The sequence below is a fragment of the Rhinolophus sinicus genome, chromosome 14 (assembly GCF_057876585.1).
Source record: "Rhinolophus sinicus isolate RSI-liver-muscle chromosome 14, RSI-T2T, whole genome shotgun sequence".
In the NCBI taxonomy this organism is placed as follows: domain Eukaryota; kingdom Metazoa; phylum Chordata; class Mammalia; order Chiroptera; family Rhinolophidae; genus Rhinolophus; species Rhinolophus sinicus.
The window spans coordinates 14,195,737-14,219,221 of record NC_142514.1 but is presented as its reverse complement, the minus strand read 5'-3'; the positions used below and the strand labels follow the sequence as shown (position 1 = coordinate 14,219,221).

The following is a 23,485-nucleotide window of genomic DNA, read 5'->3' as shown; positions in this document are numbered from 1 at the left end:
TAAACTTTATACCTACCGACTAATCTTAGTTTCTATGATCTATATGGTTTACCTTTATATTTTCAAAATATCCTTCAATTTATATTGTCCAGTAACCAAAAAAATATTAATTTTATAGATTATTTTTATATGGAAATCTTGAATGAAAATTCACTAGCTAGGTGAAGCCAAAATTTTAGAGGTTTTCTCTCCTGCAGCATTATTTTTATATTTTTTCTACTCTGTAGAGCAACAATATAATTCATAGCAGTGTAACTAATATTTTACCCCTGGTATTTAGCAGTTTGCTTGTTTTTGTCTTTAATCTTTTTTAGGGGGAGTGGAAGGCATTATAACATATACACGCATAAAACATAAAAGAAGAGTTTAACACATTATTTTAAAGCACAAACTGTGTATTACCTCCCAGGTAAAAACATAAAACATTATGTAGCCTTTCCTGTTCCCAACTTTCTCTCTTCCCATATATGTCTATATGCCTTTTTAAAAAAGTGCCCTGCTTTTATTTATAGTGTTGTCATCCATTTATACTTTTCTTTCTGTTTTTTCTTTTTTTAAAAATTTATTTCTCAATTACAGTTGACATACAATATTATTTTAGTTTCAAGAGTGCAACATAGTTTTGAAACATGTATATACCTTACTAGATGATCACCTGGTAAGTCTAGTATCCATCTCACACCATACATAGTTATTACAGTATCATTGACTGTGTTCCCTATGTTGTACTCTACATCAGCGTGACTATTTTTATAACTGGCAATTTGTACTTCTTAATCCCTTTCACCCTTTTCACCTATCCCCTCAGCCCTCCTCCCATCTGGTGACTCTGTACCTTTGAGTTTGTTTGTTTTGTTTATTTTGTTTTTTAGACTCCACTTATAAGTGAAATCAGGGTATTTGCCTTTCTCTGTCTTATTTCACTTAACATAATACCCTCTAGGTCCATCCATATATTCGCAAATGGCCAGATTTCGTTCTTTTTTATGTCCGAGTAATATTCTGTTGTTTATATGTACCACATCTTTATCCATTCGTTTATTGATAGACACTTAGATTGCTTCCATGTCTTCACTGTAGTAAAAATAGGGGTGCATATATCTTTTTGAATTAGTGTTTTGGATTTCTTCAGATAAATAACAGAAGTGGAATTGCTGGGTCGTCTGGTAGTTCTGTTTTTAATTTTTTGAGGTCTCCCGTACTGTTTTCCATAGTCGCTGCACCAGTTTACAATTCCATAAACAATGCACAAGGGTTCTCTTTTCTCCACATCCTTGCCAACACTTCTTGTTTGTTGATTCAGTGATGATAACCATTCTGACACGTATGAAGTATGAGGGACATCTCCCTGTGGGTTTAATGTGCATTTCCCCGATGATTAGTGATGTTGAGCATCTTTTCATATGTTTATCCTCCTTGGAGAAATGTCTGTTTAGGTCCTGTGCCCACCTTTTTATTCAGATTGTTTGGGGGTTTTTTGGTGTTAAATTGTATGAGTTCTTTATGTTTTCCAGGTAGTAACCTCTTTGTTGGATGTATCATTGGTGCACTTATGCATTTCTGAGCTGATAGAGTCAAGTTTTGCCTGTTGTTGCTCTTTCTTGGGATCATGCTGTGTATCTTCCATGTTACCTTTCACTCAGTAGCCTTTATTAGAGTCATCCAAATTGTGGTGTGTTGTTTTAGTTTTTCATTTGATTTCTTGTGTAGAAAAAAATATTGTTAATCATTTTTCCTGTTAATGAAATGTGTCATTTCCAGTTTGTGGTTATTAAGAACAATAGAGCTATGAACATTTTTGTGCATGTACCTTGGTATATGTACGTGCACATTTTTTTGTTTCTCACAGCTGTATACCTGGGAGTGGAAGAGCTGGGTCATAGGGTATGCCTGTCTTCAAAGTTACTAGCTAATGCCAAATTCTTTCCCGAAGTGTTGTACCAATTTACATTTCCACTAGCAAATGAATGAGAATTCTGGAAGCTCCGCATTATTGCCAATACAAAAATATCCATAAAAAATAAAAAGTTTCTTGGGTGTATTAGTTTTTACACTTAAATTTCACACACACACACACACACACACGCACACACACTCACACACTGCACTCTAAGAAATGGAATAATTTTGCTTAGGATTAATATTATATAAAAGACAAAATCATTTTAGCTTTGGAGCTGATCAAGTAGTTGCCATAATTAACTATTTTATTCCTCTGCTCGCGGCCTCCAAATTGAGATATCTTTTAAATAATGGGACAAATAGTGGGATAAAAGTAACGTCTTTTAAATAATGGGAAATTTTTAATGTAGATATTTTTTCTTTATGTGAATACTTTTTGTCACTACCTTTGAAGGACATACATTACAACTGTATGATCTGGAATGGAATAATTTAGGTAGAGAGAAGAAACTTGAACCAGAAATTAGAAGATTTAATCATCATTAATTTAGGAATAGTTTGAAAGAAGTATTCAAAGTTTTGTGTGACTTTGAGTTTTAAGACATGAAGAGTTGCATATTTAAGTGTCTTGTGGGTCCCCTAAGCCCTGAGCCCCGCACAGCACAGGAGCTCCAGGGACTTGGTGGCAGTAGGTGTCACGTAAGGCTTGGGACCAGATCGCCCCCACAGCTTCATTAGCCCCTGTACCATTTCCTTAGGATTGTTTATGTTAACTACTTATATTTTGTATGATTTCTTGAAGATAGCATGACTTTTTCCCTGGCAAAGATGTTAGGCTTAATAATACACTAAAAGCAAACGTGTGTAATGCAGTGTGACACTGGTAATAGGGAATTTTTGAATGAAATAGAGCACAAGGAAGGTCAGAGATTTATTGTACGTGACGGCATGTTTCTAGGAGGAATTTTTTAGAATAACATGATTCTAATTCTATTGTGTTGATACAGATTTATTTTCTCTGTCTTGCTTTCATTAGTAGGTACGCCCAAGTTTGGGAGGGAGTGCCGTACTAGAATGTACAGTACTCAGGGATTCCTGCAGTTTGGCATAGTCGTACCAGAGCAGCATTCATCCGCTGCACAGCTCTGGGCTATTTGCCTGTGAATGTTGTTTTTCACTGGCACTTGCTTAAAGGAAATTTTTAATGTAGCGGTAGCATAGTACTTTGGCTTTGGCAAGAGGCCTTTTCTCTTTCAAACGTTTGTTTTTTATGGGGTGATACAATACTACTCTTAAAAAGTGCACTCAAGCAGTTTTCAGAGAAAAACGAACCAGATGAACACTAATCTTCATCTGAAATCATCGTAGTCGTTCTTTCAGTCTTTGTCAGAAGAATACAAGAATCATTTTCCATTTCTAAAGAGTGTATTGTTTTCTTTTTTTATTCTGGTTTATTTTACATATTTATTTCTATCGATAGTGGTCCACATCTATATATTTTTTTATGTCTTTAGTCCAATTATGTTACTTTATTTTCCCATTATTTGTTATTTCTACCTTTCTTGCTATCACGTGTAGTACACACATATGTAGACAGATATACATAGAGAAATGTATACACATGTGCATATATATGTGTTTTTTTAACCATAAAAATGAGATTATACTCTATAAGTAACTTGCCCTGTTTTTGGTTGAGGTTTATTGAAGTATAATTTACATAAGTAAAATTCACCTCTTTTAGTGTACAGTTCTGTGAGTTTTGACAAAGACATAGAGACGAGAGTCAAGATACAGAAGTGATGTCACTCCCCAAAATTGCCGTGTGCTTTTGTAGTCATCCTCACCTTCCTGCAATCATGTCTCTCTTTTGTTCCTTTTACAAAGTGTCATATAAATGGCATTGTACAGTATTCCGTTTCAAGTCTGGCTTCTTTGATAAAGCATATTTTTTCTGTAAGGGTTTTGGTTTTAGATTCTGTTTCAAGAATCTTTTATCAAATTGATGAAAATATTCATGTTTATTATTTTTCTAAGAATGTCATTGCTGCAGTATTGACAATTTAAGCCTTTAATTGTGAGGGAACGAATTCAATTTTTAAAACTTAGTCAGTTTAGCTATCTATCTTTATTACATTACTATTTTAATTCTCTTTCTAAATATTGATTTCCTCACAGGTAACACAAGTAGCAAGACAGCCGGGACCCCCGACCCCTTCCCCTTACTCAGCACATGAAATAAACAAGGGGCATCCGAATCTTGCGGCAACGCCCCCGGGACATGCATCGTCCCCTGGACTCTCTCAAGTAAGAAAACTTATTTTTTTTTAATGAATTTCCATGTAAAAGCAGCATTTCTGTTTTTCTAAAGCAAACTTTTAAGCAATAACGTACAACATTACTTGAAGAGTAATTTCTATATTGTCTTTTGTGGTTTTTTTAGACCCACCTCCCATAATGGTGGCTACTAACAATTTTATACATTTCATTTATAGAGCCATTCAAAATGAATTGTCAGTATCATTTAATTTTTGTTGTTTTGGAAATTAGAATGTGATTCTCAAATTTATTAAAAACCACAAAGCACTTGTTTGTTTTTCAGTGCGTAGTCTCTCCTCTTCTCCCTTTTTGGTGGAATGTTGGTGGTTATTTTCTACTTTTGTAAAAAGTATGGTTGTCTTTCCCTCTTGAGTAATTTTAGTGGACTTTTTTGTTTGTTAAATTGGTTTTTGAATTCATAAATAGATTATTGGAATTTGGTAGACTTAAAATGTTGTTGAATTGTTAAAGAGTAGTGAACTCCTTGGTGTATTTGCAGTTAACAGGCACAACAGACATTAAAACACTGTTTTAAGAAGATGTCACTATGGGTACCCTGCGTGTTAAGCCATTTCCCAAGATACTGTTTATCTCATGTTTGCACCAACCCACCATCACATGTTTACATGTTTGTTTGGGCTTCGTTGTTGTTAAGAGAGGGCTAGACTTGTGACGTCTCCTTCTGGAATGTGGAGAAGGTCAAGCCAATAACCTGGACCCCGTGTTATTTGAGATTGTCAGTTATTATACGTAAGAATTGCTCCTTTTAGTAATGTAAATTAATTTGATAACATTTTCAATTTTGGCTTCCATATTTTACACCTTTTAGAGCTTGAATAATAAAAGAGATAAGGAATTACTTATTAAAAATAATGCTGAAAGTTGGTGATTATAGAAGTTAGGGGCTGATTAATGCTAATTTAGACGATAGAATGTTTGGAGAACGAATGTACAGCTTGCCAAACTATTATTGAAATAGCCTTATAGAATGTATAAATTAATTCAGACTTAGTACTATGCTTAAACCTGGTTTAAATCATTCCTATTTAATTTTGAATTTTAAAAGTAAAACATGTCAAAATGAACTCTTAATTGTTTAAAATGAGCTTCTTGGGTTGGTTTTTATGGCACTGAACTGAACCACCTAAGCTATTCATAAGGTGTATTTGTCTGAGTCTAATTAGTAGAGAAAAACTGTGTAGTATTTTGAATAGGGAAAGTTTAATATAGTAAAGGGTTCTTTAGTATAACAAGGAATTGGAGTAATGAGGGTGTGTTAATAGGAAAGAGAACGCTAAAGAATATAGAAATAGCAAATACAAGGAGCAGCTGCTTCTCCCGGGGCTGAGATAGGGTGCCCATGGAACAGCGTCCTCTCTAGGGCTGATAGTGGGGCGTGCACGGCTGTGGCTCACCTGATGGGAGAGAAGTCACTGGAGTGTCATACCAGTGGAACGTGCTAGAAGTCATCCCCCTGGGGCTTGCTGGCACTTCGCCCTGTGGAGTGTTGCAGAAAGGTGGCTTCTTTAGCACCAGTGTCCTTCAGCAAAGAGCTGCTGTAGGGCACAGTGGCTACAGGCTCCTTACAGCATCTGTTGCCATAGACACTTCCAGTAACCTTGGATCTGCTGGAGCGTAGGTCCCTGTGCTAGAGCAGCTTGTGTTGCAACCTGAACTTGCTGCATAGCCTTCTCGTTCAGTTCCTCACTCAAGAGTTGGAACTCCCAGGTTTCTCTGTAGGTAGGTCGAGGTGTAGCCCACTCGGATGTAGTGTATATTGCCTCCCAAATGCAAAAAGGCCTACCAAACCTTGTGCCCCTTTTTTTCATGGTAGTTACTGTTAGGGAAGAGACCTCTACTCCCTCCCCCTTCACTGGGCTGAGATTTTAGACCTTGTTGGATAGGGCGTGATGTGGCTCCCTGACTGGGAGAGAAGTTGCCGTGGTGCCACATCAGTGGAACTTACTAGAAATCCACTCTAGGGTGCCGAAGGAAAGTTCTTCACACAGAGGTTTCTTAAAGGAGACACTCTGCTGCAGAACTGCCTGAGAGGGTACCGGGGGTAGCTGTTGGCCACTGGGTTCTCTGGCCGCTGCACCTTACAGCTGAAGCCTCGCCCTGAAGAAGCTGTGCGTTCTAAGGCAGCCGCGCCCTGGAGAAGCCCGATTCTGTAGAAACCACCTGGACGGCAGGCGGAGCCCGCTGTGCGAGCTCACAGACCCAGGAAGCAAAACGTCCTCCTCCTGCAGTATCTCCACAGTGCCCTCTACTAACAAAGCTTAACTTTGTGCCAGCTGAAATGGAAAAATATTTAAAGAGCCCAGATCCGTTTTCACTGTACAGGCAAACAAGGTGAATTTTGAGCTGAAAGGCAAGCAATCGATAACTGGCACATAAGGCAAAGAGCTTCGTTTTTCATTTCAAATTCTTACCGTTTCAAGTGATTTGACCCAAGCAGTTGGCCCAAAGCACTTAAGTTTTCTGAAAGACAAGGCCCGTTGCAAATGCATAGTTTGCGTTTAAGAAAGGGTGATCTTGCAGTGGTCTCAGTTGTTGAAGCCGCAGATGCCTTTCTGTGGGCCCTTTTATGAGTTGCTCTTAGAAGTGAGAATATATGAATTGCAGGGGGAAGGGTCACCAAATATTATTCTGCTTTCCTTTGTGGTCTGTTTTGCTACCGTTTTGCTTCATCTGATGGTGAACCCAATAAATTGCACATGGTTCTCTCCTCCCCCCGCCCCCCGCACTTGGCCTTTCAGGCAGAGGCAGGCTTACGTAGGTTCATTTGTCTCCTAACATTGTTTTAACATCTGTTGATAGAGCGAAGACATTTTTCTAAATTGATATACGTGAAATAATGGGGAGTTTTCTGGGAAACTCAGTCTATGGAACGCAGAGCCCTCAAAATAGAGGAAAAAGGATTACAGGCTTGGAGTCGAGCAGACTTTGGTTCTGGGGCTTGGTGTGTCACTTTCTGGTTACATGATGTTGGCTTAATTATTTAATATCTCTAGGACTTGGTTTCTTCATCTGCTCTGTAGGGGAGAATTAGAATTTACCACCCTGTTAGAGGGTTGCTACGAAGATTACATGGAATCTTGCCTCAGAACAGGACACTATGTGCTTTCAGTAAGTGGCCTTCATTTTCATGCCTCTCAGACTCGGTTCTCTTCGGGTCTTACGTGTGTGAGTGCATGTGTGCGTCTAACTCGCTGATCTTCTCGTATTAGTGTGAAACTCAGAAGCTCCGCTCGTGATTTTGAGATATCTTCCAGGCATTTGTTTATCCCTGATATGAGGATAAAAGGAGAGGCTAGGCTTGGTCATTTTGTGTTGGCAGTGCTATGGTTTATTCTCGTCCATGGAACTGTTAGATTCAAATCAGCTGAAGATAGAATTAAAGAAACTTCTTTAGCCACATGCCCTTTGCCATGTGATGGTCTCCCCTTTGCCTGTCAATTAGATCTTTTAAGTAGCTACCTATGTCTGTGACTCAGTGTTTGACACTAAGTGAGTCTGTTAGGGTCTAAGGGAAACAGCTAAACGGAAGAAAAGTGAGTTTCATAGATGTGATACATAAAAGAGGGAAATTGTAGAAAATTGCTCCCAGTCGCTTCCTTACATCATCAGTGACAACCTCTTCACCTGTTTCTTTCCCTTCAAGATAGGATTTTACACATGTGTACACACATCCATGTGTACGCATGACACGTTTTAAAGCTGTTGGTGCATTTTCCTTTGTTGCATGATGTCTAAATCGTTGTAGCTCTGCCCTCTGGAGGTTTTACTTAATCAGTCAAAAAGTTCAGATTATTAGACTGTTAGAGATTGATATATTAAAATGACATTTTTAAACTGGTAAATGTCTGAGACACAGTCTTTTTACGTGTGTATTCTTTTCTGATATGGTTGCACCTGAGCAGTCCCTAAACCCAGAATGTCCTCTGGGACTGGTAAAGAATTTGGAATTTAAAAGTATCTTTTGGGGCAGATTTCAAAAGTAAGTAGAGAAATGCAGTCTCCCGAGAGTCCGGAGACCTGGGTTAAGAGTCCCAGCCCTGCCATTACTATTTCCAAGTTCGACCCACTGGGAGTTCCTGTTAAGGATCAGTTTTCTTCTTTGTAAATAAGAGGCTTGAATTTCCTTCAAGAGCTCCGTGGGTTTTGGAAACTATTTCAGAGTAGCCAGTTGTTATTATGAAAAATTTTTGAATTCTATATTTTAGATTTATAATTAGGCAAACTTGGCATTCTCTTTCGTATCTTTTTTAATATAAGAAGTTTGTTATTTGAATTATCTTAAATTACTTAAATTAAGCAAAAGAGAAGTATTTCCTACTTACTGCCTAATTGTTGGCACTGATTATCAGGTTCTTTTTTCTCTTGGCCTCACTGTCTGGATTCCTAAGCCGGGTCCACAGTAATCAGTGAGAAGACAAGCGCAGAATACTGCCAAAGTGCAGTGATCCATGTTTTCTGCCTGCTGTTCCTGGAAATTTCATTTGGTTCTTTTTTCTGAGAGATTAACTCAGTCGTGTCATCTAGTGGGCTGAGGTGGTGATGGTGTGTGATCCACTGGTTAGAGTCTTTATTGTCGTTGGAAATGCTAAGCAAAGGACTTCTTCACTGAGGAATTGTGATTGATCACGATATGTTTTTTAACACCACAGTTTTCATTATTAGTAAAGGATGAGTTTTAGACGACTCATGGTTCCTATTCTCTTTTTGCTTTATCCAACTTCCAGACTTCATTTTCTTCTCAGGGGTCTTGTTTTAACTAAGGAAAAATTCTCAGTGTTTCCTCACAGTTGTTGATTGACCTATTGTTTCAGGCTTTGCAAACTGCTTTTTCTTTATTATTAAGATAAGTAGTGATTTTATTTACCGCATACAAGTTTTTATACTTTTTTGTGATTTTTTTTTTTTTAATTTATTGGGGTGACAATTGTTAGTAAAATTACATAGATTTCAGGTGTACAATTCTGTAATACATCATCTATAAATCCCATTGTGTGTTCACCACCCAGAGTCAGTTCTCCTTCCATCACCATATATTTGATCCTCTTTTTTGTGATTTAAAAAACTTGTTCATTAAGAAAATAAATTCTGAGTTTGACAACTCTGACAACCAACGGTGTTAACCAGGACAAAGTAGAGGAAGCTTTGAAAGTTTTTTCATATTTCAGTGTTGAAATAGATGAGTATTTATTTACTTTCCTTCAACAAAGAAAGCAAAGCAAAATTCGTCATTTTCATACTCCCCGCCTGCCCTGTGGAACACACTGTCTAAGGCAGTCTTTGCGGTGAGTGGTGTTTGGAAGCTGCATTCGGGGCACATGAGAATTTGATGTAGGCTGGGAAACCTGCAGCACTGCCAGCCTTGACTTGGCCCTGTGGGTGCCAGATCCTCTCACTTTGTTTTGTTTTTCATCTAATAGTATGCCCACTTACTTAAAAACTTACACCTTGTTGAAAGTTTCTTCCAACACATATTGTCGTTAAACACTTTACAAATTAACGCGCCTTTATAAATGTCATCAGCATAAAAGTAAGTTACAGGGGCCAAAAAATACCCAGATCATTTATGTGTGTGGTTTCATCTGATACATGCTAAACAATTGGGCTATGCTCTTTCCTCTAATTGTTGAGATTTATTTTAATGTAGTCTTATTTGATTAGAGAATTTCAGCCCTTTTGTCATTGTTTTGTTTTGATTAACAAAAACTGTTGCAACCATATTTATAAAGTAGGACTTCACCAAGTGTTTTCCCTCTAGGTGAATTTCAGCTCTTATGGAGTCTTGTAACTTACCATGAAGTGTGCCTAAAGTAATTCATATGCTTGTTTATGCTGTTCTTTGCATTGCATGAACCAAAAAAAAAAAAAAAGGGTGATTTTTCTTTCAAAATTTCTGTGATTAATTGCTGCAAGAATGATAGTTAAGTGCAGTTATTATTCAGACTTTTCTTACCCTAAAATTCAAGTTTTAGATTTTGTTTGGCAAATCTACAAGACTGGAACCCACATTTTGAAATATCTAAGTTTAGATAGCAAAAAATTTTAAAAAATCAATCCTTTATTCATTCAATACTGTTTTAGAAAGCCGAAGAATCGTGTAAGAACCAATCAGTAAGAACTGATTGTAATTTCACAAGCATTTCTTTTGTCGTCTTTGATGTAGGCTCAGTTTTTTTGTTGACGGTGATGTTCATTTTATTTAAATTCTGTCGGGGTGGGGGTGGGGGAAGGTTTAGGATTTTATCCCTTTTACATTTAGAGTTGTTTCCTGTGGACATATCCTGGGAGCTTCTTCTTGATTTCTCTGGCTATTTACTCACCTGTTTTAATAGATAGTGCAAAACCTCCCAGTGTTTTCCATGTGGAATTTCACACTTCACTGATTCCCATAGTTCTAGAAGAGAAACTCACTTCGGTGCCACCAATCTATTTTTCATCTAGCTGTGACATTCAGACTTTTTAGACTTTTATGTTTCCGAAAATTGCAACTTCAGTTCAGCTACAGAAATTAGCATGTGCTAGTAAATTTTGGGATGAGAAATAATAGAAAAGCTAAGTTTTAAGGAGAATCAGGAAATGGAGCAGTTTGACTATTCAAAGTGCTTGTGATATTTCCTGCAGAAATTTATATTCCATCTGTCTTAGTCCACTTGGGCTGCTGTAACAAAATACCATAGACTGGGTGGCTTGAACAACAGGCATTTTATTTTTGACATTTCTGGATGTTGCAAAGTCCAAGATCAAGGTGCCGGCTGATCTGGTTCCTGTCGAGGGCCTTGGTCTTGGCTTGTAGAGTCCTGCTTCCTGCTATGCCTTCACGGGAAGGAAAGATAAAAAAGACAGACAAGCAAGCTGTCTGGTGTCTCTTATGAAAATACTGGTCCCACCATGAGGGCCCCACTCATATGGCCTCATCTAAACCTAATTGTCTGCTGAAGGCCCCTTGTCCAAATACTATCACATTGGGAGTTACATGACTCCCATGGGAGGGGGTGGAGTGGGGGCACAATTCCTTCCCTAGCAGCACTTACGTGAAGGGAGCTGTGGGGAAGGTGGGCAAGTAGGACTGTGAGAGCAAGGTCAGCAGAGGGGTAAGTCGTCCATAGATTTTGTACTGAGTTAATCAGGTGGATGGGTATATGTGCTTGTTTTGGGTGGGGTTTGTGGGTTTAATTTGCAGGGATCTGGGAAAGTAGAGAGGACAGGCTTTATACAGGACTATTTATATTATCAGGGATTAGATAAGAAAGTTTACTTAAAGCATTTTGCCAACTACAAAGTGTAATGTACAAAAGCTAGCATCTTGATAGAACTAAGAATTGTGAATTTCAGTGACTGAACACTCAATGAAAAGTAGACCACACACACATCGTATAGCTTTGTGGTGATTTTAAATGCTGTCAATGAATAGTGGAGAGGTTAAGTTAGATTTAAAGCAAGTATAATCATATTTAAAGCAAATAGAATCAACTAACTATAAACAATGAATATTATAGATTGATATGTATTTATATATATCTATTGACATATAGATATACAAATTACCATTATGAAAATAAAATGTTATAATTTACTTACCAAATTAACAACCTTTTTTCCTCAGTACATGACATTTATTTACTGTTCTTTTTTTCAAATGTCCAGTCACACTGATAATTAGGTAACAAGAATAGCTAAATCTGATTCTAAACTATTCATAGATTGATGGACCCTTATTTTTTTCCTCTGTGATGAATAATAAACTTGCAGGCTATCTGAATTCTCTTTCTCTCATATGATGTCTTTTCTGTCTGTGTAGTATTTTGTTCCATAGTTACCTAAGTATGTTATATGTAGAGGAAATAAATTATGTTGCCAATATTTTGTTATATTTCAAACGCAAAATAAATCTCCTTTTTATTTCCCTGCCAGTGGTACTCCATTTTCAGGTACAACACTCTTATTCTGTTTATTATTAAAGACTGTTTATTATGTCAAATCTTAATACTCTTGATTGCCATTAAAATTGCCCATCTTCTTTTACTGTTCAATAACAAAATTTTGACCTGTCTGTTTACTACAGTTGACCACATGACAACCGAATTAGTTTGACAGTGTAGCTGTTAAAGTTTTGTCAGGAAAAAACTGAAGCCATACTATATTTCAAATAGAGGGGGATTTACTACATGAATTTGTTGCACTAGCTGATTGATTCTCAAGAGGATGCTGATGTAATCCAGAGATTAATAATTGCAGGAAGCAGCTAACATCCCTAGGGATGAGAGAATGAAAGAGAAACGGTGGTGTTGCCAGAATCTAGGAGCTTGGAGGAGGTTCTTTTAGGATTGATTGTTCCTCAGACTTCTGAGAAGGGAGTTACTGCAGGTTGGTCCTTGGAAGTGCGAACCTCAGTAGGTGAGAGATCGAGGTGAGGCTGGTACTTTGAACACCCAATGTGCATGCCTCAATGCTGCTGGCACCTCTAAATAGCCTTGAGAGGCTGGGAATCTGAATGGAAATGGTGTCTGGAGCCATATGGACAGGAGGGGAAAGCACCCTCCTACTTACAGGGTGGGTTAGAGCTGACAGACAGTAGATAAGAAACTGGCGCAAACAATGGTAAAAAGGATGTATAGTTTCCTTACTAGTAAAGAATAAGGTGGGGCCAGTAAACCCCAATGAATTTAACAACAGCCAGAAAAGGGGATAATAAAAGTAAATGGGATAAAATAGTAGGGCTGTGGAACATGTAGTCACTGTAATGAAAATGAAGTTAAATCCCCTTATTAAATATGACTCAGGAAAATGCTAATAAAAAGAAAGCAGGTATAAGCAACCTTGAGAAGTCAGCATAGAATTCAAGGCAAAAACTATGTATATGAGAGAGAGATAATTCCTACACTATAATGATTTAATTTATACAAGATGTAACATTATAAACTCTTATTTACTTAATAATTGGTTTAGAATACACACACACACACACACACAAACACACACGTATATATGTACATGGGGAGGGCTGCCAAAAAAATGTATACAAGCGGACACTTTCATCAGCATGCTCAAACAGCAGTTTGCCGTAATCAAAAGTGTCCGGACCACTTTGAGAGCCTCTTGTAATTGCAGAAGTCAAACGTGACTTGTAGTCATCTTTTGTTATCAGTATATATTGAGTATTAGAATTTTAGAACAGTTTTCCTTTCTTAAAATATGTATACATTTTTTGGCACCCTCTGTATATGAATGTGTGTGTATCTATCTAGCATATATATAGACATATATATAGATATGTATATCAAATGTAAAAGAAATTGAAATCGACAAATTCATAATTAGTGAGGGAGACCGACACCTCAGAAATGGACAGATCAGTAAATAACCGTATAGATCAGGATAGAAAAACTATGGCCCAAGGGCCAAATCTGGCCCCTTTCCTGTTTTTGGTAAATAAAGTTTTATTGGAACACAGCCATACTAATTTATTTATGAATTCTCCTTTTTTGCTACAACCGAAGAGTTGATTAATTGCTAGAGATTGTGTCGTTTGCAAAGCCTAAAATACTTACTATCTGGACCTTTACAGAACATATTTACCAACCCCTGACATGGACAAGCAAACTCTAAAGACCAGATAATAAGTATTTGGGGTTTTGTAGGCCAGATGGTCTTTTGCATATTCTTCTTTTTTTTCAACCCGTTAAATATATAAATACCTTCCTTAGCTGGTCTTGCAAAAACACATCAAGGACCATAGTTTGCCACCCCTGATATAAATAAATGACAGTAATAGCAAATTAGTTTTTTGTTTGTTTGTTTGTTTTTTAACTGGGGAATGTTGGGGAACAGTGTGTTTCTCCAGGGCCCATCAGCTCCAAGTCGTTGTCCTTCAATCTAGTTGTGAAGGGCGCAGCTCAGCTGCAAGTCCAGTCGCCATTTTCAATCTTTAGTTGTAGGTGGTGCAGCCCACCACCCCATGCAGGAATCGAACCGGCAACCTTGTTGAGAGCTCGCACTCTAACCAACTGAGCCATCCTGCCGCCCCTCTGGAGGCTCAGCTGCAGCTTGTTGTCTTCAATCTAGTTGTGGAGGGTTCAGCTCACTGGCCCATGTGGGAATTGAACTGGCAACCCTGTTCAGAGCTTGCGCTCTAACCAACGGAACCATCTGGCTGCCCTGAAAATTTGTTTTTATATAAATATATAAATTAGCACAATAAAACATACAAGAGAAATTTTGTATATATTCAACCAAGATAAAACTAATTGAGGATATTGATTTGAAAATCATAATTACCAAACTTTAAAAATATAGAGAGAACTTTTTTACTGATTCAACTAAAAGAAAAGATTAAAAAGACTATGGATAATTTGAATGAAATAATTTGTTTTAATAATTTTTTTATCATTCAGCTGTGTGCTTTTCAAATACACAAGGAATATTTACAACACTTGATCATATGTTAGGCTATGGCGAAAAATGTGAAATTCCAATCACATTTATATTTTCCGAATATACTTCTACAGAATTAGAGCTTAACAACAAAATAATAAAATCTAAATTATGTTTAAGCTGAAACTATAGAACATAATTATTGTTTTTTAAAAACGTTCTCAAAGTTATTTGTTTTAGTTGAACATAATTTTACTTTTTTTATAATCTTAAACAATGTAGGAGTAAAAAAAATAAAATCTTACTTTTTTTTTTTTGAAATTTAAAAACCTGCCTCTTGATTTAAAGGTAAAATCAAAACAGAAAATGTTATCTTTAGAAATGAATAACAAACAGCAGTTTGTATCAGAATTTGTGGGATGTAAATCGAGTGTCACTCAGAGGACAAAGTGTAACCTTAAAGGATGTATTAGAAGAAAAGAAAATTTGAAAATAAATGAACCAGTGATCCAACTGGAGGACTGTTAACGTTGTAATATAAAGACTGTAGTTTTAAAAAAGTTCATACCCATACTTAGTGTATTCCTTGTTCTGATGGTGTTGATTTGTAGATACTAGCTATAAGTTGCCATAATGTTTCATCTGTTTCAATACCAGAAATTGAGAGATTTTATATAGTAACTAATTCTCCCTATAATGTTTACAGCTTTGAATTGGCCAATTCCTGTATTCAGTCTTTCAGAATATGCTCCTTTGATAATAACAAACTTAATGGTGTCAAAAAATTTATATGCGTGTGCATAAAATATTTGCATGTCACTAATGATTAGCGATGTTGAGCATCTTTTCATGTACTTATTGGCCATGTGTCTGTTCAAGATCTTTGCCCACTGTTTAATCCGATTTTGTTGTTGAAGTGTAGGAGTTCTTCGTGTATTCTGTATTTTAGTTCCTTATCAGGCAAATGATTTGCAAATACCGTGTTTCCCCCAAAATAATTCCTAGCCAGACCATCAGCTCTAATGCGTCTTTTGGAGCAAAAATTAATATAAGACCGGATATTATATTATATTATATTATATTATATTATATTATATTATACCCGGTCTTATTTTAAAATAAGACCGGATCTTATATTAATTTTTGCTCCAAAAAGACGCATTAGAGCTGATGGTCCGGCTAGGTCGTATTTTCGGGGAAACACAGTATTCTCTTTCATCCAGTCGGTTGCCTTTTCACACTGTCGATAGTGTCATTTGGACAAAAGTTTTCAATTTGTTGAAGTCTAGTTTATCTGTTTTTTTCTCTTGTCTCTGCTTTTGGTGTCATATCCAAGAAACCATTGCCAAATCAGCAGTTATTTCTTCACATTAAATGAAGTATAAACTATTGCATTTCTTCTTAGCTTTTTAAATTTTATACACATGGAGATTTTATCCTTTTAGAAAACAGTAGGAGGTTTAGAGAAAAAAGTCTTGGGTGACCAAGAGGACAATCATGTTTAGATGGAGTGATAGAAATACTTACTAGTATGTGGATAATACCTGCCAATAACAACCCCATCAGAGTGAGAAAAATCACTGAAAGTTCAGCTGCTGTGTTCAAAAAGACACTGCAAAATTCCAGGGGCTGTTAAGGGTTCATGGAATATATCAAGGTTCACATTGGGAGTTAGAGAAGTTGGATGCAGAAGTGATGACTCAGAAGCAGCTGGCTTATTTACATAACCATTTGGCAACATTTAAGAAGGGAAGGATGTAACAGAAGGACTGGAGGCTGGCCAGCATGCAAAGAAAATAAGAATAAAGGACCTAGAAGGCATTACTGTATCTCCTCTGGTTTGGAGAGTGATTGTCTTTTAACTTCAGCGGCTGTGAAATTAGCAAGTATAAAACCAAAAGAGGAGAAAACACTATTGAAGTATGTATTAGAAAACGGGATTATAAAACTTTGTACAATCTGTAGAAAAAGATGAAAGTTATCAAAAAGCTGGATGCATACAAAAGGCATCCTTCACCAAATCTTTGTGTTCTGCTTGGTTTTACTTCGTCCGAAAGTCTTAAGGAATACAGATGTCTTGAAGAGTGACCACTTCTAGAGGGTCTTTGAAAAAGACAATCTCAAAACTAGAAGCTCTAAACGTAGATCTAATGTTGTAGGGAATCAGAATGACAAGTTCTCCTCAAAAATATCAACTCTTGAGCAAGAAAGGGACGGTGGAAGGAAGATATGACCATGGAAACATTTAGAAATAAATTTAAGTGAAAGCTGTCCTTCCTAATATAACTTGAATTATAACAGAGTATGAACTAATGTTTATTGTGCACTCCTGTTATCAGATTACTGTGCTGGAGGATAATGTCTTGGTGGTAGATTACTTGATAGGCTAGAGGTTTTAGAGCATTTGTCAGTTACTTTGCCGTATTTATTTTATCATTATAGTAACGCTACAGATAGATATGATCTTCCCCATTTTGTAGATTGGGAAGGTTGAGTGTGAAAAGTGAAATGATTTGCCTCGGGTACCTTAGGTAGCACTGTTGGTAAGGGACCGAGTCCAGATCCCCAGGTCCCAACTCTTGATACTCTTCTTGCTTTCTCATAATTTCCCATAGTACTTTATTTCAGGTTCATTTGAGAACAAATTAGGCTTTCGTAAATAATTTTGGAGTTACAACCACCCCTTAAACAACATTTTTATGAAACAGTTTGTTTTGATTTTTAAATAATCAACTCAGAACAACTTTGGAGAACATAAATTTGCAAAATTGGGGCTTTATAAAAATTCAACCACACATTTAAACTTCTGGTTCTTAAATGTAGAGCCATATGTCTAAATCTAGAATTCAAGCAATTAGTGGAGGAGGAGGTGGTCTTAACAGAGGAGCAGCAGGACCTAAAGTGAAGATAATAATGTCCATGTGACATGACTGGATAGGAACTCTGGCTGGGAATGTTCTAGATGAGAAGTAGGACGCTAAAGGTAGGGAAATGAAGGGAAGGAAGTAGTAGAGGCGACAGTGGTAACTATCAGGAGAAGGTACAGGAGGTGTGATGAAAAGATCGCAGACACTGACGTTGGAAACAGCCAGCAGTGCAGAGTCCAGAATACCGTTGCTGCTTGGGAATTCACTGAGCCAAGCACTGAATTCTCCTTATAGGCAGATCATGCTTTTAGCCCAGTAGCCTTGGGAGAACTGGTGCTAGGATTGGCGAGAGAATGGGGTTATTATTCTGTGCAGGTAAGAGCTAAGCTTTGAATAGTCTAATTGTTGTGGATACCTAAGTAGCCTGTCAGATGTGTGTATATTGTGAAAGCCATCCTATTATATGAGTCCATCATTGTCTAGTGAAAGGCACACAGTACATAGTTAAGTGTTGAACGAAGTATAAAGAATACAGAAATGGTGGTAAGTTCAGTACAGTGTTTCTCTGATCCGTGTAATGTCGCTGCTCAGAAATGAGAAAATCAGTGGTTTCCAATCCTGCTGCCACTAGAATCTTCTGATGCCTGGGTTCCATTCTTCAGAGATTCTCGTTTAATTGCTAGGGATAGGATGGGGCCCAGATAATTATAATGACAAGAACACCACTGTGGAGCAGAGAATACCTACTGCTGAAAAGAAATTGCTAGGCTTTCTTTGCTGGGAGTGGTTTTCAGTGAAAGGAGCAGAAAGTGTCCCCATTTTTAGGCCACATACACACGTAATGAATTGGGCCATTTCTTAATTTAGAGAAAGTGGCCTTGGTGATTGAGAAGCTGTTTCTATCTAGTGTCTACAACAACTTTTTACGGAAAACATACATCACAGTCCGTGCTTAAATCGTTTTTACAGTACTGATGACATATACCAGTTTATTTTGATGATAGACTCAAATTCTGTCCTGACAGGTGTTGTATAATTGACCTCTCTAATACAAGCAGAGTAAGAGCACGTTGATTGCAGATTGTTTTGGCTTCAATACACTTAAATCTTCCTGGAATTAAAGCTGCAGTACAGTGTTTTCAAATTCTGGAAAATGGCAAGACTTTCATTCATTCCCCCGTATAAGTAGAACAGGCCTGAACCCTAAGAAAGTCCATAAATCTTTGATGGATGAAAATAGCTCTAAGTGAAAATTTCCAAAAGTGTCACTTTGGGGCTATTTGCACAATGCTTTATCTGGTTAAAACAGAAGGGGTTTTCTTTTCCTAGCTGGCACTGTTAACTTTTTTTTGGTATATTTAGTAAAATTTTATTTTACAGGTACAAGCTTAACTAAAAGAAGAGCCAAATACTCTATTGTTACATCCTTAGAGAGCTTATTCTGAGGAAGGTTTATTTTGAGGAAGAGTCTGGGAATCTTTTTCTCAATACTCAAGCTGTTCTGTTGTCATGAATTAAATAATGAAGATTGAATTCGTATGTCTGAAAAGTCTCTTGTCAGGATACCATGGCGGGGATGTAGGTTTCTAAAACCAGTTTAGGTACCATATAGATACAGAATGTATTACCTTTTCTCAGCAGGTGATCTAATTTTCTGTTCGGAGTAGTCCCACAGATAAGCTTTTATATAGAGTCTTGGTGGGGGTTAGGTAAAGAGAAGTACTGTCTCTGAGTAACTGACTTGACATGTGACGGTATTTAAAGAAAGGTAGTATGAAAGATTAAGGCTCCTCATGTCTTTGTACTAAGTTTTCAGTTTACAGAGTATAATGTGCTTTTTTTACCTGTCAAAATGGTCTCATTCTAGAATTCTGCTTATTCTGGTAAATAATTCTAGAGTTGGGTTGCTAGAAAGAGTGGCATGATAAGTACAGCTGTTGAAATGGGTGACGAGTGATACTCGAGTGGACTTCAGTTTGCATAGGGTGATGCTCATTAAAGAACTGTTTTTGAGGTAACAAAAGAGTAAGAATGATTGGATGGTCCTAATGCAAAATGAAACATGGAGTATGACTTAATGAGTGGTTGAATTGCCTAAAACATTCATGTAAAAATGTCCAAAAGCCACAATTAAGTAAGAGCAGTATTTATGTTAGATAACATTTAAAATACAGCCCTTTAATTTTCTAGCAGTCATAGCTCTGGTGTTGAAAAGAGATTCCATTCAGAAATGAGTAACCTCTGTACTGGAGTACTTGAAGAAGCCTCAAGTACAGCTCAACAATTAACTGTGATCAAGTCCCAGAAAGATTTTATCGGTTTAACTTAAAAAAGAGATTGATCATACAGTCTTCCCATATTTTTTCTGAGGCAAAGAACTCCATGCCCACATCCAAACTATAAACTGTGGAAAAGAATTTTCAGTTTGCTACAGTATATAGGCTGCATTCTGGAAAGTGATGTTTCTTTTTAAAAATAGAGACCTGGTTATGAATCCCAGTTTTACCACTCATTAATTATGAGATTTTGGGTAAGTTAAACCTCTCTCCATGTGGAAGTTTTGCCATTTGTTAAATGTGAATATTATCTACATCATAGGGTGGTGTGAGGATTAAATCAAATAACAGATGCTCAGTGTCCCTGGCCGATGCTCAATGCTCGGTGACTGCTCATTGCACGTCCTTTGTTACAATAGCTTTGGAATATTTAACATTTTTTTAAGCTGGGGATTAATTGTTGGGAATAATGAATTTTTTGTCTATTCTGCCATTACATTTCAATGTCGCGTTTCCGGGACATTTTCTAAACTTTTATATCAGTTTAAAACTGTATTCATTATAACTGAGAAACAGACCTTGCTACATAGACATTTATATCATTAAATATTATTGCCTAATATTGTAAACTATTTTATTAGACTGTAACTGTGTTTATTATTATGCCTGATTATTCCCCTGTAAAATTGTCTTTTTAATAAAACCTCACACCTTACGCAAGCTGATATGTACAGTGGTTTAATAATCCCAGGGTAACCAGTTAGAAAGCCATGGAAATGACCTTGATGTTCGCTAGTAACACAGTGAGGCTCATCTTGAACTTTTCCAGAAATTATTCAGCAATGGTAACTGTCAAGCAAACATTACAGTACACAAAAAAACAAAATTCTGTCTACTAGGTACACCTGTTATTTGCTTCTTTGAGAATCAGTCCTCATTGCGTTATGGTGTATTTGGAAAAAAGTCCAAGTTGTAAAACAGGTTATTAGTTTCTAGTGTATGTATGCTGTCCTTTATTTTGTGAGGTGTGTTACGGCCTCTCTCACTGGCTGTTCTCCACCATCTTTTCACTTCTCTTTTTTCCATTTGTTTATTGCTCTGTAGAATCCTGGGCAAAAGAAACTAAATGCGACATCAGATCCATTGGTGTTACTTTTCGTTAGTGGCTCTTTTAATAGAATTCAAGAAGAAAAAATTTGAAATGATGACTTGGCATTTCTGTGAAGTTTATTTATTTTTGCCCTGTCTTGTTATAAATCAGTATCATAAAACATTTGTTTTAACAGTTGAGGTATTTTTTCCTAACTAAAGCAAATAAAACAAGAATTTTTGTGCTTCAAGATAGGAATAGAAGAGGGGGTGGATGCACTATCTATTCATGTTTAGGTAGATTAATTGTACTTTGTTTTAGCTGAAGCTTGATTCAGATTTATCCCAAGTCATCTATTAAAGCCATGCACTGGATTAGACTTCAGTTTATAATGTACATATTTTTAATTTGTTAGATGATCCATGTCGTCAGAAATAAACAATTCTGCTGAAGATTAACTGGTAGTAAGACAAACCTAATGAGAATCTGTCTTGGGGAGACATTGCTATTTTTCATCTTTTGTCTATCATCTTGCTGGCTTTTTCTGAGAATGAAAAATTAAAAGAAACTGAATGTTCTGTTGGAAAAAGCCTGTGCTATACTCCCAGTGTTATGGCTGACAGAAAAAGTTAGAGGTGACGTAAATAATATACAGGCATCCATATGGATTTGTTGTGGTAAATAGGGTTTATGTGGTTGGATTTCTCTTCAAACCTATTTTTAAAGCTGTTTTAATGAATATACTTCCTTTCCTTCTTATCAGATTTTACTGTTAAGATGATCTGTTTGAATAAATAGCAAGATTTTCTTAGAAGGCCATTCTTCTCACACATATTTGGTGCCAGATATTTGTACAGTGCTTACTGTGTGCTAGGTACAAATGGGTTTATTTGGGAAAGGCCACCTCTTAAAGTTTAAGCAGAATAGTTATTTTCTTTGTAAATTGCCAGCTCTCTATTTAAGCCATTTCTTTCTTTCAGACAATTAAGTATTTCAAAATTTATGTGACTGTGTATTCAAAGCTCCAGAATAAGCTTAGTCCTAGAATCAGGAAACTTGCATTTTGCTATTTATTTGCTTAGCTACATACATTTTTATTCCATATTAGTTAGGGTACTTATAGAATCTCTGCTAACATCCTGTTATGGACGTTCTAGAAAGGCCCAGTTAGAAGGGTTCTTCCTTAGCACCCTTTCCTTGGACTCTCTCACCCACCCTCTACCTCCTTACTCTCTGGAAATTTAGGTAATGTTACTTTATTAGAAATCTTTTCAAGTGGATATTATTAGTGTTCTTAATTCTTTACATCTTGGGGGGCAGGCTCAGCATTGTTTTGACCCTTCACTCCTCTCTCTAGGTCTCTGCCCATGACGCATGGGCAACAAGTTCATATACTGCTCTCCTTGTTGCTGGCATCCCTAATTTTCCTGGGCATATTTCCTCATTCTTTGAGGATTTCAGCATTTGGCCCACAGCTTGCTTCTCCACTTTACTCTCTGCTATCTACTGTGCGGACCCCAGCGGACCCGTTTCTGCTCCACCCCAACCATTGCTGTGGGCTCCTGGAGTCAGCCTCCTTGCCTTTTTTCACTTCCCCAGGGCAACTATATACGGACACATACCAGAACCCATATGGACAGAGTTTAGCCTGGCACTGCCCGATGAAATAGTCACTGGAGCCACCTGCTAGTGCAAATCGAGACGTGCGATAAAGCGTAAAATACGCCAGATGTCTGTTTTTATATCGACTACAAGTTGAAATGCGGAGTATATTGGATTAAATGACCTACTCCTTAAAATTAATTTTACCTGTTTATTTTGTCTAACGTGACTGCCAGGAGTTTTAGGATTAATTACGTGGCTTGTATTTCTGTTGCATAGTGCTAGTCTTAATCTGATCTCCACCTAAAACTATTCTGCCTGGCAGTTCTTAGAGTCTGAAATTTCTCTGAGCACAGCCTCTTGTTTCTGCTTTCCCCATGTTCAGTCCTGTGGCACCTGTTCTGTAGCCTACAACCCTTTAATTCTGCGATCCTTTCCTAATTTCAATATGACAGTCTTTCCTGCTCTCATCCCTCTCGTTTAGCCTTGATCCTGTCATTAATCATTATTACTAGTGTCCCTTCTTTCTTCAATTTCTGTGTGTTGTCAGTTCCCATGCCTGAATCAGTCGGACGTAGCAGGTGTTTTCCTCTAGTCTGGCTCCCAGGATGAAGTGTTTGTGCTGTAGAAATTCAAACACCTGTGTTGAAGGACTTTATAAAAAAAATTATGATTTCTTAGTGCCACTACTCTGAGCTATACGAAGCTGTACCTTAGCTGATGGGTATTCCTGTTGGTCATGTTGCACTGACTTCCACTTCCATCCTGCGTTGTGTCTCATCCGCACCAGGTTGGCCACCAATAGCCCCAGAGACTACAGTTCTGTGAGTGGCAGCCCTGCTTCACCGCGTCTAATCCTTCTGCTTACTTCTTAAAAGCACATACTATTTTAAAAATTACTATGAAACATATAATCTTATGAAAAAGTATATAACAAGTTCAGTTTGAAAGAACACAGTAGCACCCCCTTCTCCATAGGGGATACCTACCAAGACTCCCAATGGATGCCTGAAACCACAGGTAGTACCGAACCCTATATA

General features: G+C 37.1%; 1 protein-coding gene across 50 annotated transcripts in view; it reads left to right on the top strand.

Annotated features, from left to right (window-relative positions):
• The window catches only part of EIF4G3 (eukaryotic translation initiation factor 4 gamma 3), a 280,890-nt gene that overhangs the window by 99,228 nt on the left and 158,177 nt on the right, over positions 1–23,485 (top strand). For 47 of the 50 annotated variants that reach the window (XM_088790400.1, XM_088790399.1, XM_088790392.1 and 44 more), the window contains one exon: positions 4,081–4,209. The exons of the other annotated variants lie outside the window; for them this stretch is intronic. Coding sequence is in view for 32 of the 47 variants with exons in the window: in XM_088790362.1 (XP_088646488.1) it covers positions 4,081–4,209 (129 nt within the window). In the remaining 15 variants the exon portion in view is untranslated. The remainder of the gene's footprint in view (positions 1–4,080; positions 4,210–23,485) is intronic. 50 annotated transcript variants of the gene reach the window in all.